This window comes from Symphalangus syndactylus, chromosome 16 (assembly GCF_028878055.3).
Source record: "Symphalangus syndactylus isolate Jambi chromosome 16, NHGRI_mSymSyn1-v2.1_pri, whole genome shotgun sequence".
Classification (NCBI taxonomy): Eukaryota; Metazoa; Chordata; class Mammalia; order Primates; family Hylobatidae; genus Symphalangus; species Symphalangus syndactylus.
The window spans coordinates 62,772,607-62,791,627 of record NC_072438.2 but is presented as its reverse complement, the minus strand read 5'-3'; the positions used below and the strand labels follow the sequence as shown (position 1 = coordinate 62,791,627).

General features: G+C 39.1%; 1 protein-coding gene across 4 annotated transcripts; it reads left to right on the top strand.

Moving 5' to 3' along the window:
* The first annotated feature begins 2,355 nt into the window (after nt 1-2,355).
* FBXO4 (F-box protein 4) lies at nt 2,356-18,934 on the top strand. Of its 4 annotated transcripts, none has more exons than XM_063619529.1 (7): nt 2,356-3,587; nt 4,350-4,585; nt 7,044-7,264; nt 11,316-11,391; nt 11,503-11,678; nt 16,815-16,990; nt 18,556-18,934. In XM_063619529.1, exons 1-7 carry the CDS (start codon nt 3,558-3,560, stop codon nt 18,643-18,645), a joined length of 1,005 nt encoding a protein of 334 aa, XP_063475599.1. In that variant the 5' UTR covers nt 2,356-3,557; the 3' UTR covers nt 18,646-18,934. The 4 variants fall into 4 exon arrangements, 2 of the variants coding, with proteins under 2 accessions (XP_063475599.1, XP_055101903.1); XM_055245928.2 differs by having other exon boundaries at nt 2,593-2,844; XR_010116232.1 differs by lacking the exon at nt 18,556-18,934 and adding an exon at nt 15,385-15,510 and having other exon boundaries at nt 2,603-2,844; nt 16,815-16,949.
* Nucleotides 18,935-19,021: the final 87 nt, after the last annotated feature.

The following is a 19,021-nucleotide window of genomic DNA, read 5'->3' as shown; positions in this document are numbered from 1 at the left end:
CATTTGACTTTGGTACATAATGTTATTCTAAAACGAGATTTAAGCAAAGTTAAGAAAAGCCCTACAAGTCCAAAGCAAAGTGAAACAGACGACCTGCATTGCATATCAAGTTGATGGCTTGAATACACAGGTATGTTTCAATTACCTTTAAAGCATAGTAATTTGTGTGTCCATTCTTAATGGGATATATCCAAGGGCAAAAAGAAATGTGAAGAAATCTTAAACTCTTCAGTAATTAAATTGTTAATCATAACTATGTTAATATAATTAGAAATGAGGATTTTTAGTGTATGAGAAAAGAGACACACATACAAAATCAAAGAGTAAAAAAAATCTGTAATCCTAAATTTGAATGGGAAACAACACGAAATTATGTTTTCTCTATATAAAAGACACTAGAAAGGTCTGGAAACCATGTTCAAATACCATTCCCGTCAAAATGAGCCAGGGTTTTCTGGAAATATAGCTAATTCTGGCTTGAGCAGGACAATCAAATGACTGACGGAAAATTTTTCTTTAGTTCAGCTACTAAAAGGAATTATAGAACTAGAATACTAACATTTTATAACTTGCAAGCAAATAATATTCATTGATAAATGCTGTATCTTTGAGGTGAAAAACTTACAGGAAATTTGAATGGATCAGCCCAGTGAAACCACTGATCACTCCGAACATTAGAAAATGAGAATGACTTGTAGCTTTCAGTCTCAGTATATAATACCATTTAAGAATGTGTTAAAGACACTATTGAGATTCCATCAAGAGTGTCCAGGCCGGGTTCAGTGGGTCACACCTGTAATCCTAGCACTTTGGAAGGCCACAGCAGGAGGATCACTTGAGCCTGGGAGGTCGAGACCAGCCTGGAAAACATGGTGAAACTCCCGTCTCTACCAACCAAAAAAAAAAAAAAAAAAAAGGAATATAGAAAAAAGAAAGTCCAGAGAGGTCCAGAAAGACCAACCTGTTTTCTTTAACAAATATCAAGGGAAAATAAAGGAGAGGGAGCTATACAATGAAACTTAAGCTTTAAGAGTATGTGTAATGTGTGACCCTTGTTGGGCTATGATTCAAACAAATCAAATGTGAAAAATTATTTTCAAAGCAGATGGGGAAGTTAAACACTGACTCGGTATTTGGTGATTTTAATGAACTAAAATTGCTGAGGTACAGTAGTCTGTTTCTTAAAATGTGTGTTTTTTTTTTTTAGGGACAGATACTGAGATATTTACAGATGATAGGTCTGGGATTTGTTTCAAAAGAATCCAGAATTGGGGGTGTACTATTAGGTGAATATAGCAACAGCGCAAGATTAACCAGGTGTTGGTAATTGAATCTTGGATATTGGGCACACAGGAGCATATTCACTCTCCTTTTATAAATGTTCAAAATTTTCCATAATAAAAATAAAGTTTTTCTCATTCATTTAACAGATATAATTTTAATACTTTATACTTGAACTGATTTTTTTTCTATCTCTAGTTCCAGTTTTTTGCTCTCAAAGTAAATCACGTCCTAGAAAGTGATGACAAATGCCATATGGTTAATCCGTGGTCCTTGTCCAGATTGCCTCCCAGAAATGAGGCTGCAATTTTATTGGTTATTGGCCCCTGCCAACGGCATGCAAATAATAAAATATAATGAAACTTAAACTTGTATGTTACAGAGCCTTACAGAACCTTAGTTATCAGGCTTTCTTGGATTCTGTTGACATTTAGATCCTCAGAGATTTACTTTTTGAATGTATACCTACCCAGTTCTATGTAACAGATTAACTTGTAATACGTTCTCTTAAAGCACTTTTTTTTTTTTTTTTGGAGACGGAGTCTCGCTCTGTCACCCAGGCTGGAGTGCAGTGGCGCGATCTCCGCTCACTGCAAGCTCCGCCTCCCGGGTTCACGCCATTGTCCTGCCTCAGCCTAAGTAAGCCTAGAGTAAGTAGAATGGGCATCTGTTTTGAGAATTAAAAAACTCTCTAGTGGGATTTCAACACCGCCACATCTGGGTTCTCCTAGCAGTTTTTGCCGCCCTTTTATGAGACACACAGGTTAAGCAAATTTTAAATGTGCTTATATTTTTGCATAGTGCGTCCAGACTTCTCATTTTGGCAAAAGGTTCTTTATAATTGACCCGCTGACTGCCTCTCTAGTCTGTTTTTGCTGATAAGAAAATAAATGGTAACTTGGTGATTGAGGAAACACCACACACAAAAAACACCCCACACGTAGTAAGGTAGTGCCGAAAAGGAAGCAGTGGTTATTAAGCCCAAGATAGTGGCAGAGAGCTATCGAACAAGCAGAGTCGCCTAGGATCAGGCATAGTGGAAATGATCCCGGAGAGAGCATCTTGAATGAAGTCAGAAATCAGCGGGCCAGAGGTTGTACAGGGGCTCTGCGGTTGGCGTGGCTGAGGTTGAGGCCACAAGTTACTGAGGAAGTTAATTGTTGACAGGAGCTTCGTACTCGGCTCACAACCACACACAGTGGGCTTCCTGCCAGTACCCCGCTTGCCCCTGGGCCTAACCCTGCCCTGGAGGCGGACTGGCGGGCGAGGCGAGAGGCGGAACGCCCGAGGGCGCCCTCGGCTGGCGCGGAGCTGCGCAGGAGGCTGACGCGCTGGCGTGGCTCTAAGACTCGTCACCCGCGCTCCGGGCAAGCCATGGCGGGAAGCGAGCCGCGCAGCGGAACTAGCTCGCCGCCTCCGCCCTTCAGCGACTGGGGCCGCCTGGAGGCGGCCATCCTCAGCGGCTGGAAGACCTTCTGGCAGTCAGTGAGCAAGGAGAGGGTGGCGCGTACGACCTCGCGGGAGGAGGTGGATGAGGCGGCCAGCACCCTGACGCGGCTGCCGGTGAGCGTCGGCCGCAGGCCGCAGAGGACAGTGGGGCCGGCCCGGGCCGGAGGGACCTCCCCTGGAGCCCCCCGGGGCCTGGGGAACTCCTGCGCCCCAACCTGGGTCTGGCTCCGTCCATGCAGCCATTCCTGGCAGTGTAGTCACCGAGAAGCTACAGTTGACCAGAAGCGTCTTGGCATGGACCCTGGTGCTCCGCAGGGGGCCCGAACATCTCAGGGAAGCACCTTCACGGGGCCCCTGGGGACCCTCCCGATTGCCCTCAGGTTTTCCACCCCCAAAACAGGCACATGTGACTAGGACACCTTGAATGTCCGGTTATGGAAATGAGACCGTTCCCAACTTGCTGATTAGCTTGGGAAAGCATTCCAGCGTCCGTGTTCCCAGCGTCTTTGATTCCGGATCATTGTACCAAAACACCTGGAGGGCAAAGGTTTTTACCCTCTCAAGAGGACATTGTGCCTGTGGCTGTTATTGTAGATTTGAAGAAACAAAACTGCCCCTCAGTTGAAAATAAATGACTTAAGTTACAAGTGCCTGAAGTTACATCAAGGCCAAGAGAATGATACACATAATTTATTGTTAAACTTTGGGGTAGATAGGTTAAATGAAGAGAACAAAAATTATTGAAAATTGTTACAATTCTTTGTCTCATTTGGACTATTCACACCTCCCTCCAATGTGTATATCAACGTGAAAACTGCAGCTTTAGAATGCTTCCCAAGTTTCTCCTCCTTGCAGAGGTTTTTCATAACATTTTAATAGATTTTGTAGAGGAACTAAGATGACAAATTTACGGCCGGGCGCGGTGGCTCACGCCTGTAATCCCAGCACTTTGGGAGACCGAGGTGGGCGGATCACGAGGTCAGGAGATCGAGACCATCCTGCCTAACACGGTGAAACCCCGTCTCTATTAAAAATACAAAAAATTAGCCGGACTTGGTGGCAGGCGCCTGTAGTCCCAGCTACTTGGGAGGCTGAGGCAAGAGAATGGCGTGAACCTTGCAGTGAGCCGAGATCTTGCCACTACACTCCAGCCTGGGCGACAGAGTGAGACTGTGTCTCAAAAAAAAAAAAAAAGACAAATGTACACTCTTTGATTTGGTCTGATGATAAAATCAGATAAAGGTTGAGATAGGTTTTCTTTTGAAGAACAAATTATTTCCTTAACTAATTTATGTAACTAACTGGTATATCCAAATATCTGAGGAAAAATTAAAGGAACTGGTGATTTTGCTGGAAAAATAGCAAGACAGTGGTTGCTTTTTCAGGAATGTTTCAGTGTTTCAGAAATTAAATGTTTAACAACTACGAAACTAAAATGTTCAGTTATGATTCTTTGCTGATGGCAGGAAAATAATAGATTTAATTATTAATGGTAGATTTAATTATTAAAAATACTAGTCAGTTGGCCTTTTGTTATTTATTTGTTGATTGTGTGATTTATCACCCCAAAACTATTTTCTTCATTCCTTTTTCCTACCTGCTGCTTTCTTCTGTTTCAGATTGATGTACAGCTGTATATTTTGTCCTTTCTTTCACCTCATGATCTGTGTCAGTTGGGAAGTACAAATCATTATTGGAATGAAACTGTAAGAGATCCAATTCTGTGGAGATACTTTCTGTTGAGGGATCTTCCTTCTTGGTCTTCTGTTGACTGGAAGTCTCTTCCAGATCTAGAAATCTTAAAAAAGCCTATATCTGAGGTCACTGATGGTGCATTTTTTGACTACATGGCAGTGTAAGTATCTAGTTTTATGAATTAAAAATAAGATATTAAATTTTACTGTATTACTAGTCAATATCCAAGTTAGTCCTGACCCTGCTACTGATTTGTTGCGTGGATTTGGGGTCTAATTGTTCTCTTGTCAAAACTGGGAGTTAAATGACTTTCTTCATAGGACCTTTCAGCTTTAATATTTTATTATTTCCGTGTGGTGCCTAACCAGTATTTGAATAATTATAAGTAGTATAGATGGCAAGAAGTAAAAGACTTCTTAAAATTCTCATGATCTTTAGAACAATTGTCATTTTGTTAAATAAGTAAATACTTTTGCATATCCAGAAAATGGATGATCAGAGACCCCTGTTGTTTGGCAGGGAAGAAGAAAACCATTCTAAAGGCTCTAAGAAATAAGATTATATTAGCACCCAAAAGCACTGACATTTTTTAATATTGTGTAGGTGAGATAATTAATGTTACTGAGCAACTGCAGTGTACGGGATTCTACGAGGGATGCTTTATGTATGTTTTACTCATTTAATCCTCATGCAACAAGAAGGTGTTATCTTTGTATCCCAGATGTGGAATTAAGGTTCATGGAGGTTATGTGATTTGCCTAAAGTCACATAGCTTGTAGAGGACTATTCAGACTGGAACCCCATTATGCTACCTCAAAGATATATAATGACATTGGATCTGGATGTAGCCTGTTTTTCTGAGAAACTCAAATTTAACGCATTATTTTAAAAATTTGAAAATATTTATTCTTTAAAAATTGTTGTGCTTGACTCAGTGGCAAAATACAGGATTTTTTTTCTCAAATTTTGAGTTATTCAGAGCCTTTCCTTATTCTAATACAGATGCCGTTATGTCAAGTGTTGTGAGACTATTTGATTCAAAGGTATGTTGTCTGTTATAGATAATCTCAGCAAGTGCCGCTGTATCGCCGTATCTCACTTGCTTGGCAATACCTGTACAATAGCTAACCATTGCATCAAGTGTATATGAGGCTGTGGAATTAGATTTTGCCCAGGGAATAGTAATAATAGTAACTACCATTTATGGTCATATAAATTACTTATCATTTTTACAACCTTGAGTTATTTCTTTCTTTTTTTTTTTTTGAGATGGAGTCTTGCTCTGTCGCCCAGGCTGGAGTGCAGTGGAGCGATCTGGGCTCGCTGCAAGCTCCGCCTCTTGGGTTCATGCCATTCGTCTGCCTTAGCCTTCCGAGAGCTGGGACTACAGGCCCCTGCCACCAAGCCCGGCTAATTTTTTGTATTTTTAGTAGAGACAGGGTTTCACCGTGTTAGCTAGGATGGTCTTGATCTCCTGACCTCGTGATCCGCCCACCTTGGCCTCCCAAAGTGCTGGGATTACAGGCGTGAGCCACTGCGCCCGGCCAACCTTGCGTTATTTCTGTTGCTCAAATAATACAGATGAAGAAACTGATATTCAGACTGTAAGTGGCTCATATAACTAAAAGTGGTGAGGCTTGGTCAGGTCTATCTAGCTTCAAAGTTGTTTTTTGTTTGTTTTTTCCCCTTCATGAGTTACAAGGTTTCTAATAAAAGGATTTTGTTAGTTTAGTGATTTTGTTAACCAGCTTGACTTATTTGAAGGACTTTAGGTTTTATTTTGATTTGGGTAATTTTTAATTTTTGATAAAATACCTAATTGGTACTTTAGAGATTTATAGCTATTTCAAGAAATGGAATTGTTTTACATCATTATTAGTTTGCTAGGTTTGCTGCAAGGATCATTTGAGCCTCCCTCATTTAACTCTTACGAAACTGTTATATTTGAGGCTATTAATAGAAGTACCCAAGACATTTGAAATTTGGTTATATTGGTAGTGTTAGCAATTTTTTTGGTTTGTTTGTTTGCTTTTTACCTCTAGGGATATTGTGCTAACTATCTGTGTGTAGCTTATCTTTAGTGCTGAGTTTCTCAATCTTGGCACTATTGACATTTTGAGCCAAATAATTCTTTGTTCTGGGGCCTGCCCTATGCATTGTAGGATTAATGTTTAGCAGCATCCTTGGCCTCTGCTCACTCCTTCTCCCCTCCCCAGTTGTGACAATAAACATGTTGTTCAGACATTGCCAAATGTTCCAGGGGGGCAGGGATAAACCTCCTCAGGTTGTGAACCTTTATGTAGTAAAATTTCACCATTCAAATGTTCCATGAGAGAATCTAAATTAAAGATTAGAAAGTAAGCAACCACTTCATGGGGGAAGAGTTCCTTAGCTTCTGGCCCACTCCCACCCCCATGGCACCTTGTGCTTTTCCCTGTCAGAGCACTCCACATACATATTATAAAGATGTCTCTACCATTGCCCTCCTGGAGTATTGGAACTATATAATCATTGTATCCCTTGTGTCTAGCAAGTACTCAATAAATTATATATTTTTGAATGAAGAACTGGCTAAGTGTTTTCTGTGTTAATGTTCTAATTGTGACAATTTTATACAGCTATAGAATGTGCTGTCCATATACAAGAAGAGCTTCAAAATCCAGCCGTCCTATGTATGGAGCTGTCACTTCTTTTTTACACTCCCTCATCATTCAGCATGAACCACGATTTGCTATGTTTGGACCAGGTCTGGAAGAATTGAATACCTCTTTGGTGTTGAGCTTGATGTCTTCAGAGGAACTTTGCCCAACAGCTGGTTTGCCTCAGAGGCAGATTGATGGTAATTTTCATGTTAATCTCCAGTTAATTCAAACACTTTGAGCTTGACATTCTTGTTTAAAAGAAAGAAATTCATTTTAAATTAATTATTTGCTATAATGAAAAACAGTACTTTGGTTGTTGGGAGCCCTACCAGGTTCCACTGAACTGACAGAATTAATTTACTTACTATAAGAAAGCTTCTCTTAATTCCTCAAATTTGTACAATCCAGCCTTTAAGATTATGTGAATTAAATTATTTGTAGTCAAGGCGTTGCATTTGTACAGTGGGATATCATATTAATCATGTTTGAAAAAGCAGAAAAAATTGAGCATCTGTGGGGAGAGTATTTTGATATGTATTGGAATTCAAAAGAGTTAAATCATCACCTTCCCCTCTTTCTATTAAAAAAAATGCATAAGTATTTGGCAAGGCAGGATAAATAGTAAATATAAGTAATAATAAAATTTAGCCTTTGCTTTACTTATTTATTGAGAGCCAGCCCCTATTAGTGAGATGATAGGGATGCAGAGATTTAGAACAATGTCTCTGTCTGCCTTCAAGATAGGTGTGGGTGAGGACATAGAGAAGTGTACAGACAATTAGAATATGAGGTATTTAGTTCCTGGGTAGAAAGGTAAGGGTCAAAGAAGGCTCCATATTGATGATGTCTCATATGAGTCACTAGGGTGAGTAGGTGTAGGCCGTCACAAAAAGACAATAAAGGTGTTCCAGGCAGCGAGAACTACATTTCTTTTTTCTTTTTCTTTCTCTCTTTTTTTTTTTTTTTGAGATGGAGTCTCGCTCAGTCGCCCAGGCTGGAGTGCAGTGGCGCCATCTCGGCTCACTGCCAGCTCCGCCTCCCGGGTTCACGCCATTCTCCCAAGTAGCTGGGACTACAGGCGCCCGCCACTACGCCTGGCTAATTTTTTTGGTATCTTTAGTAGAGACGGGGTTTCACCGTGTTAGCCAGGATGGTCTCGATCTCCTGACCTCATGATCCGCCCGTCTCAGCCTCCCAAAGTGCTGGGATTACAGGTGTGAGCCACCGCGCCCGGCGGAGAACTACATTTCTAAAAGCACAAAGCTCTGGATGTGGAGGACACATGTGAAGTATCACTGTGTATCTAGAAAGAGTGGAGCTATGTGAAAAGACACATATGTACCATGCTTAAGCATTTGGGAGCTGCTGGAGGATTTTAAGTAGAAGATTGAGATGATCAAAATTGCATGTTAGAAAGATTACTCAGGCTCTTGAGTGAAGAATTGATTAGAAGGGGCTAAAGATATGGAGACCCATTAAGAAGCCACTGTAATATTATGATTAAAATATGAAGAGGATCTGAACTCTAAGTCACTGTTAGTGAAGATGAGAGAAGAGAATGAATAGTAAGGATATAAAATTGACAGAATAAATGTATTAGCAGTAATAAGGATGGCTCCAGGTTTCTGACTTGAGTTTTGTGTTGGATGATAGAGGATTCACTAGGGTAAGAAATCACTGGAGAAGTAAGAAAAATTTGGAAGGGGGCAGGTAACAGTAAGACCTGTATAGGGAGAATGGCAGCTATTCTTTGGAATATGTTGACTTTGATAACTCCATGGAAGATCCAAGTGGAGATACCTACTGTAAGCAAATCTGCTAGAATGGAAGCTCCATGAAGGTAAGAATCTTGTTCACTTTATTTTTAGCTGTATCTGTGGTGCCAGGCACATAACAGGCACTCTCTGTATATATGGTGAATGAGTGAATGACTTTATGGATTACTGTATGCATCCAGCTCTCAAGAGCAAGATCTGGGCTAGAAAATCGAGATTTGGGAGTCATATGGAGTCCACATGGACTTGGAAGTTTTTGAGGATGGAGGGGAAGATTGGAGACAGGTGCCGAAATGTTCAGTTTATGTTTGGGGGAAGTGACTATTAAATGGAGATTCATAAATAATAACGACAAAGAAGGAAAGAGTGCTACAGCTGAATGATGTGTTTCTCAAGTAGAAGGATTTTTTTCAGAGGGTTGGTGAGTAATGGTTTAGATATGGCATTGGGAGTTAAGAGAACATGAATCCCACCTCTTTACCTTGAGTTTTGAGAAAATAAGCATCTTTGCTACTTGAGAGTTCACTGCAGGAGAAGCCTCACCTAGGGGTAGGCCAATTTCAAGTACGGCTATTAGGTCGAAGGAACACCTCAAGAAGAGGTTGAGGAAATGGGGAAGTTTGATGGTTATAAAATGTCAATTCCATTTTCCAGAGAGTAGCTGAAGTGATTGTTTTAAAAGTTCAATTTATGCCTCACACTCGCAAGATGAGAGAATATGGGGTTACATAATAGGCAAAGAAGAGCAGAACAGTATGGCTACTATATTGGACTGAAGTTAGACGTGTTGAGAGGATAATCTCTGGGAGTGCAGCTGATGAAAACAAAGATCAGAAACATGTTAAAGTTGGATTCTGTGGTCTCCGTGAAACATGCACCAGACCTGGTGGCTGGAGGACTAGGATCACGTGGCCTGGCATGGTTGCAGTCCTAGTACTTAAGAGCCCTGTATGTGTGTTGCCTAGAATGATGACATGAGATGGTATGGCATAGCTTATTTAAACAAATAAATTACTTATAATGCAGGAATTAAGAGTATGAAAGGCTGGAGTTGTCTCTAATGAGGTTAGTAGGGGCCAGATATTATGGTTTTATTTCTTCATCTGAAGGGCAATGGCTTTGTAGAGAAGACACTTAATTAGATACCATTATTAAAAAATTATTCCAACTGATGTCAGAGGAAAGGATAATAGGAGGCAAGAAGATATAGGAGACTGGTTAGAAGTGATTGCAGAGGCCCGGGTGAGTGGTGATGACAATGTGAACTAAAGTGTCGTCATGGGGATGCAGAGAACTGAACAGATCTAGAAGAACATTTATATAACAGGATGAAGTAGAGCCATGGAAGCCCAGAAGGGTCTTCTGAGGAGGCAAAAGGAGAACCAGCCACTTAGTGTTAACACAGCCCAAGGAGGGAAGAGGTTAAGAAAGAAGGACAAATAACAGTGACTAATGATGCAGATATAAAGCAGTAAGAAGCTAATATTTAGCACCTGTGGTTTACTAGTCACCCTACTAGGAGTTTTACATATATGATCTCATTTAATCTTCCCAGTAAACCTAAGAAGAATATATTAGTGCTGAATATATTAGTTCAACTTCTTTCTGGTGTCAAACTGAGGGATACAAATACATGGCTGTTAGTGAGAAATTCAGAATTATAATCCAACTCTGTCGAATTCTAAATTTCAGTATCTTCAGTATTTTCTCAATTTACTAATGTTCTGTTGGCAACTCCTCATTAATTCATTATTATTTTTTAAGACAAGGTCTCTGTTACCCAGGCTGGAGTACAGTGGCATGATCATGGCTCACTGCAGCCTTGAACTCCCTGGCTCAAGTGATCCTCATACCTCAGCCTCCCAAGTACCTGGCAAACAGGCATGGGCCACCATGCCTGGCTAATTGTTTTGTATTTTTTTAGAGATGAGGTTCTCACTATGTTGTCTAGGTTGGTCTTGAACTCTTAGCCTCAAGTGATTCTTCCACCTCAGCCTCCCAAATTGTTGGGATTGCAGATGTGAGCCACTGTGCCTGGCCCCCCATCAATTTAAAAACAGCTTTTCAGAGGGGGAGAAAGACACTTAATTGAATGTATACATGGATTATTAAACTAATGAGAAACATAAAAATATGAAAATGAGTCTTAGTCTTGAGGAAAAATAGTAGTAGCTGTGATTATGCAGCTGCTACTGATAAGATGATAAAGTTGTTGATGATAGTGATGATGATATAAGGACTGTTATAAGCCTTGCAGTTTTTTTCTTTCTCTCTATTTTTATTGCCATGTGAATGAAAGTTACCTACGGTATCTTTTCTTCAATGTATACATTTTATTTTATTTCAAATCTATGTATAAGTTGTTATAGAATTTTTTTCTTTGCTCTTTTTGCTTTCACTGGGTAATTTTCAGTGTGATCTTTTGCTATTTTTATTAATGATTAGTTTTGGTAACTGTGATTTTCTTTCTTAGGTATTGGATCAGGAGTCAATTTTCAGTTGAACAACCAACATAAATTCAACATTCTAATCTTATATTCAACTACCAGGTAAGGCTACATACTTGGTGGCTTAACTGAAACATCAGAACTAAAACATTTCAGGTGAGTGGAGTCTGTTTAGTGTCTTTTTATATTCTATCTTTACAATTTTTTTTCTAGAAAGGAAAGAGATAGAGCAAGGGAAGAGCATACAAGTGCAGTTAACAAGATGTTCAGTCGACAGAATGAAGGTGATGATCAACAAGGAAGCCGGTACAGTGTGATTCCACAGATTCAAAAAGTGTGTGAAGTTGTAGATGGGTTCATCTATGTTGCAAATGCTGAAGCTCATAAAAGTAAGTACTCATATGTACATTTTTAAGCACATTGTTCTTTTCAAAGCAAATGGAAAATACCTTTTTAGTCTTTACTGTGGCTTCTTAAGAATATGATGGCTTATTTTATCAGTGTGATTTTCTGACCCTTACTATTAATAGTGTGTTCTCACACTTTGGTGTGTATTAGGATCACCTGGGGAGCTTGTTAAACATGTTAACAAGCTGATTCCTACCGTGGTGGATTTTATTCCTAGATTTGGGTTGTGTGAATCAGATTTGGGCATCTGTTTTTTCCAAGCACCCAGGGAATTCTGATGCATTCCAAAGTTTGGTACTAGAGCTATACAATATTTTTTTGCTGTATGCTTCTGCATTTTTTTGATACTGACATTTTGTCTGCTTCTGGCTTTATTCAAATAATCTATGCAAATAACTATGAAAAATTTTACCTTTGTTTTATCCAAATGGTAGGGTGTTAAGTAGATCAGTTGAGAACACTGTTCATATATTCTGAATAATTACCATTCAGAATGCTATTTTTGTGTGAAATCAAAATATCATTGGGCCATGAGCTAGTATTATAATATCTTTCCCAAATCCTTTCTGAACAAGGTAGAATATAAATACATAATATACTGTATATATATTGTAGTTCTCTAATACACTGGTTTGAATTTCTGTTGAATTTATTTTCCTTGTGATCTGTTAGGCATCTGTTACTGTTTAGGCAGTAAAAGCAGTTGCAATTACTTTCTGTTACTACCGAGCTATCTAAAAAAAGAAAACTTAGAAGCAAAATAAAAGATAAGTTCATTTAACAAATAGTTTTTTAGTTCCTACAAGCATGTTGCAGTTACAATTGCAACATACAATATCTGAACTAAAACAGATATAGCCCCTACTTTTATCTAGTTTTCCAATCTGCTCCTATAAAACAGGCACACACAAAATAAATTTAAAAAAATTACAAGACACAAAGAGACTATACCCACTTATCAGCTTTTTCCCACTGGCCCCTACTAGGTGCTCATGTAAAAGGTTAGTGGTAGGGTAGGAGACCTATGAGTGCCCTCCTTGGTGGTACAGGCATACATGTGATGACCAGCTGGTGCTTGGAGACAGGTATATCCTCCTGCTTTCTATATCCTTTTCTCAGTGAAGCCAAAGCTGTTTTCCACAGACAAAAGTTGACTGCTGCTGTCTCAAGGGAGATAGAAACAAAAGCTGTCTTAGGGGAGGAGCAGGAATTCCACTTGTACCAAGGATCTTGCACTGATAGAAATTAAATGTTTGCTGACTCTGGAGGAGAGGCAGGAAATTTGCAGTGGAGCCTTTCTACCACTACAGGGCAGAATTCGGCAGTCATGCTGGAACACTGAGAAAGCCCGCACCACTGAGGCTCTGGTGCACAGGGCCTACCTAAGGCCTGAGGCAGGGATGAGAAAACTGAGAAATCTCCATGTCCCTACCAATTAAGGAGCAACAGCAGACTACTGCAGGGATGGGGGAAGGGTGTGGAGAGGCTCTCCTTGCCTCTTCCCCATAACCCCCATGACACAGTTAAAAAGATAGGCTGAAAGCTGAGAACAAGTAGAAACTCTGAGAAAGAAACTCTGGTACTCCAGTGCTCTTACTGAGAACAAGATAGGCAGCAGCATGCTGCTGGAAGAATTTAAAGTCTATGTGTTACAAAGTTAACTATAGCGATAAAAGCCAAATCCAGCTCAACTACAGACTAGTTTGATTCAGCCTACTGCATTAATACCCTAACCGAAGTATGATGCCTGTTTTTAGGAGTAAATCCTTTTTACCTTAGTCTCTACTGCTCTTCTACATAAAACACCTAACATTAAATCTAAAAATTATGAGACACTCACAAAATCAAAATGAAATGATACGTTGTCATGAGATAAGGCAGTCAGTTGAACTGGACCAGAGATGGTCTGCATGTTGTTATTCTAAGAAAGGGACATTAAAATAACTGATTAAGAGATCTAGGTCTGATGCAGTGGCTCTGGGAGGCCAAGGCGGGCAGATTGCTTGAGCCCAGGAGTTCGAGACCAGCCTGGGCAACATGGCGAAATTTCGCCTCTACCAAGAATACAAAAAATTAGCCAGGCATGGTGGCACGTGCCTGTAGTCCCAACTACTTGGGAGGCTGAGGCGGGAGAATCGCTTGAGCCTTGGAGGCAAAAGTTGCATGAGCTGAAATCACACCACTGCACTCCAGCCTGGGTGACAGAGCGAGACCCCGTCCCCCACCCACAAAAAAATGAGAGATTGAGAGAGACCTAGTGGAAAAGGTGGACAATATGTGTGAACAGATAGATTTTTCAGCACAGAAAAAAAGCTGTTTTGAAAAAGTAAAACAAGAATGCTAGATATGAAAATATGACAACAGATGAATAGTTCCTTCTGTGGGCATATTAGCAAAGGAAAGAATCATTGAAAGTGAAGATAAGTCACTCAGAATTATCCAAATTAAAACACAAAGAGAAAAAAACATAAGAGCAAGGAGCAGAGTGAGAATTGGGGGAATCTATCCAGTGATCTAACTCAGGGGTCAGGAAACTCTTAAAGGGACACAGTAAATATTGTAGGCTTATGAACCATACAGTTATTTTTTACAATCACTTAGCTCTGCTATTACAGTACAAAAGCAGCAGAGACAATAAATACGTAAATGAATGGACAGACGGTTTTCCAATAAAAATTTATTTAGAAAAATTGACCCACAGAATGTAGTAGGCTGACCCCTGATCTAACTTATCTGTAGTTGGAGTCCCAAAACGTGAAGGGAGAGAGAAAAGGGGAAAAGGAATTTTTGAACAGATAATGGCCAGAATTATCTCAAAATTATGGAAAGACAACAAACCACAGATTGAAGATGCTCAGAGAATGCCAAGCATAAATACAAAGAAAAATACATCTAGGCACATCATAGTCAAACTGATAAAAATCAAAGATAAAGAGAACATCTTTAAGGCAGCCAGAAAAAATGAAAGCATACATATATAGAAGGCCAAGATAATAGTGACAGCAAATTTCCTGTCAGAATTGCTGCAGGATAGAAACCAATAAAGAGAAATCTTTATAGTACTCCAAGGGGGAAAAAAACATCCTGTATCTAGCAAAAATATTTTTTTGAAAATAAAGGCAATGTTAAGACTTTTTCAGACAAATTTCAATGTCTTAGTTCATTTGTGCCACTATAACAGAATACCCCAGACCTGTATATCAGTGCATTTCTGTTTTTAGATTATGGAGACATCGGAATGGTACTGTGATTTTTTTCCCTCTGGCTTCACCTAAATTCCTATTCTCTCAAGACTACTTAGTCTAATTTTATTACAGATCAATAAATGAATTTTTAAAGAACAGAAATTTATTTCTCACAGTTTTGGACACTAGGGAGTCCAAGAGTAAGTCACCGGCATCTGGTGTCTGGTGAGTGCCTTTCTTGCTGATGTCTTACTTGGTAGAAGGCAGAAAGGGAGGCGGGAGATAAACATTGCATTCTCACATGGCAGAAGAGGGAAAGACAGGGCTGCAACCGTTTTTAATGGCAATATTAATCTACTCATAAGAGTAAAGCCCTTATGACCTAAACAACTCCCAAAGACACCCCTTCCCCCAACACTGTTGCATTGGGGTTTAAATGTCCAACACATGAATTTTGAGAAACACATTTGAACATAGCACTGAGAAAATTGATTGTTAACAGATCTTCACTATAAGAAATCTTAAAGGAAGCTCTTTAGGCGGAAGACTATGATAACAGATGGAAATTTGCATCTACCGAAAAAGATGAAGACTCCTGGGATGGAAACAATGGAGCTATCTATAAAAGGTTTTTTTCTAATTTTAATTAAAAAAAACTAATAGTGTATTATACGTGTATGACGTTTTAAAGAAAAATATATGATAATAGAACACATCATGGAAGAGAGAACATTTAAGTATATTATATTGTAAGTTTCTTCTATATGTGAAATGGCATAATATTTAAAGGTAGACTTATAACTTAAAAATGTGTATTACATATACTTGAACAACCACTAAAAAATGTATAATGAAGTTGTAACTAAGTCAGTAGTGGATATAAAATGGAACCATTAAACTCGGTCCAAAAGAAGGAAGGCAAAGAGAGAAGGAACAAAGAACAGATGGACAAGTCACAATCTAAGATGTATAGGATACATTTAAATGCACCTTGTTGATAAGTACATTAAATGTTTATTAATTTTCAATTTCTATTAACAAATTACCTCACATTTAATAGTTTAAAACAACTATTTTTTTAGCTCACAGTTCTCTATGTCAGATGTCTGGGCATGGTAGTACTGAGTTCTCTGGATAGGGCCTCTTGGGCTGAAATTTGTGTATCATATGATTGCATCCTTTTCTGGAGGCTCTGGGAAAGAATTTGCTTCTGAGATCATTCAAGTTATTAGCTGAATTCAGTTCCTTGTTGTTGTAGTACTGACCTTCCTGTTTTCTTGCTAGCTGTCAGCTGGGGGCTGCTATCAGCTTCTAGAGGTCACCTATATTCCTTCCCATGTGACTGCCTCCATCTTCCAATCCAGCAATGGAAAATCTCCCCTGCATCGAATCTTTCAACAAGAAGAGCTGCTTTAAAGGGCTCACCTGATTAGGTCAGGCTCAGTGAAGATTACCTGTCTTTATTAAAGTCAACTGTGTCTTAAAGCCTAATCATGGGAGTGATGCCCCATCTTATTTGTAGGTTCTTCAGATACTAAAGGGTAAAGGGATTATGCAAGGGTTTGGAACATTGAGGTTATCTTAAAATTCTGCCTACCACAAAATGCAGATGGTCCAAACACTCCAATAGAAGGTTGAGATTGTTGGTATTCATAAAAAAAGCTAAACTCTACTATATGCCTACATTTTGAAAGTAAGCCCTTTGAATGAAAGGGCAGTGACATCTACAGAATTTGTGAAAGGAACTACCTGTATCAAGCATTTTTGCTTTTAGATTATGGAGACATCCGAAGAGTACTGTGATTTTTTTCCCTCAGTTTATGTTTGGATCCTGGTAAATTTTTGTTCCCTCGCTTTGTTAATTTTTTATTTTATTATTTTCAAAACTACTAAAAGTAATGCAAATTAAAGGTTTTGACTTACATTCCTTAGGACATGAATGGCAAGATGAATTTTCTCATATTATGGCAATGACAGATCCAGCCTTTGGGTCTTCGGGAAGACCATTGTTGGTTTTATCCTGTATTTCTCAAGGGGATGTAAAAAGAATGCCCTGTTTTTATTTGGCTCATGAGCTGCATCTGAATCTTCTAAATCACCCATGGCTGGTAAGATCATTTATACTCTAGTGACAAAAATTTTATTTTGCACTCTATTTTCTATTTGATTTTATTTTTTAAATTTATCTTCTTTAATGAAATGGCATTCTAAAGTCAATTTTAATAGCTTAATCTATGGAAGCTATTTGATTGGTGATAATAAATGTTAGCTAATCAATTGTTTCTTACTTGCCTCTTCTCTCATACAGTGAGATAACAATTGGGGATTTTTTTTTTTTTTTTTTTTTTTTTTGAGACAGGGTCTCACTTTGTCACTCAGGCTGGAGTGCAGTGGCACGATCACAGCTTGCTGCAACCTCAATCTCTCAGGCTCAGGTGGTTCCTCCACCTCAGCCTCCCAGGTACCTGGGGCTACAGGTGTGTGCCAGCACACCCAGATAATTTTTTGTATTTTTTGTAGAGATGGGGTTTCTCCATGTTGCCCAGGCTGATCTCAAACTCCTAGGCTCAAGCCATCTGCCTGCCTCGGCCTCCCAAAGTACTGGGACTACAGGTGTGAGCCATTGTGCCCAGCCAGGTTGTTTTTTTTAGATGCCACTATTATGTTTTTTACAACATCAATGTATTATGCTTTATGGATCATCAAAGGTATATGTTCCATCTTATAGTTTATTGCTTTCTAAAATATATTTTATTTATTTTTTTGTGATGGTCTCGCTCTCACCCAGGCTGGAGTGCAGTGGTGCAATTTTGGCTCACTCCAACCTCTGCCTCCTGGATTCAAGTGAGTCTCGTGCCTCAGCCTCCCAAGTAGCTGGGATTACAGGCATGTGCCACCACACCTGGCTAATTTTTGTATTTTTAGTAGAGACAGGGTTTCACCATGTTGGCCAGGCTGGTCCCGGATTCCTGGCTTCAAGTGATCCACCCGCCTCGGCTTCCCAAAGTGCTGGGATTACAGGTATGAGCCACCGTGCCCAGCCCTAAAATACATTTTAATTATAGCATTCTTTCTTCAAACAAAACCTGACATGATAACCCCTGAGTAAAACAGATAAAGAAAAATTAAAGTTGGAAACCTTTTGCGGAAAAAGTAAGAGGATTTTCTTTGTTCCCCTTCCATCTCTTCCCTGGAGCTCCAAAGACTCTTTGGAATGAAGTTTGAAAACTACTAATAAAGTTTTCCCTTCTGAATGGTGGCAATTTTAGCTTTACCATTAGGAGGAGTGGCAGTCTTCAAGACACATTTTTGCAACATGGTGTCACACATATGACTAACTGGGTCACTAAAAAATGTTTTAGTTTTCAAAGTGGATCCTTTGGAGGAATTTTTTCCCCTCATATATGGAAGCAAGTCATGGAAATGGTAGTTCTTTCCATTTCCAAAGCTGAATTCCAAGGCAAATAAGCTTTATATTGGTAATAGTTACAAGAGAGATGATCATATTTTTATCTAAGTGCTCTACAAAACAAAACTTGAGCAACTTATCCAAAGTCTATTGGGATTTTTAAAAGTTCTATTCTCTCTTTAGTGTCTAGAAAAATGTCCCTGCTACTCATAAGATTTTGGACTTAGTTTCTTACTAACAACATTCTCTCTTATGTATTTCAAGGTCCAGGATGCAGAGGCTGAAACTCTGGCTGGTTTTTTGAATGGCATTGAGTGGATTCTTGAAGAAGTGGAATCTAAGCATGCAAGATGATTCTCTTTTCAGATCTTGGGAACTGAAACCATTTGAAATTTATTACTAAGGTCATGATGTGAATATTTGCTCAGTCAGCCCACCTTGTCCTGCCTTTTTGCAGATGGGTCTTAATTTGGACAGCTATAACTGCTGTGTTTTTTATATTATTTTTATTCTTTACCATAAATCAATTACAAGAAAAGAGTTTCAGGCCTAGTATTTAGCCCCAAAATGAACCTTTAAACATTTTTTTGGTAATTTTTATATTTTCTGTCTTTTTAAAAATATTAAATTCTGGAAAAAACAAGTTTGTGCCTCTCATTCCCTGAATTTCTATTCTTTTGGGTATAAAGATTGCCTTAGTGAGAAATAGCAAATTTGCTAAACTTTCCAT

Bases quoted from the DNA above. Each gene is read 5' to 3' on its own strand.
- FBXO4 (XM_055245928.2), top strand. From the start codon at position 2,656: ATGGCGGGAAGCGAGCCGCGCAGCGGAACTAGCTCGCCGCCTCCGCCC. The intron at 4,586-7,043 runs GTAAGTATCTAG...AATTTTATACAG, and splicing joins TTTTTTGACTACATGGCAGT to CTATAGAATGTGCTGTCCAT. The intron at 11,392-11,502 runs GTAAGGCTACAT...TTTTTTTTCTAG, and splicing joins ATCTTATATTCAACTACCAG to AAAGGAAAGAGATAGAGCAA.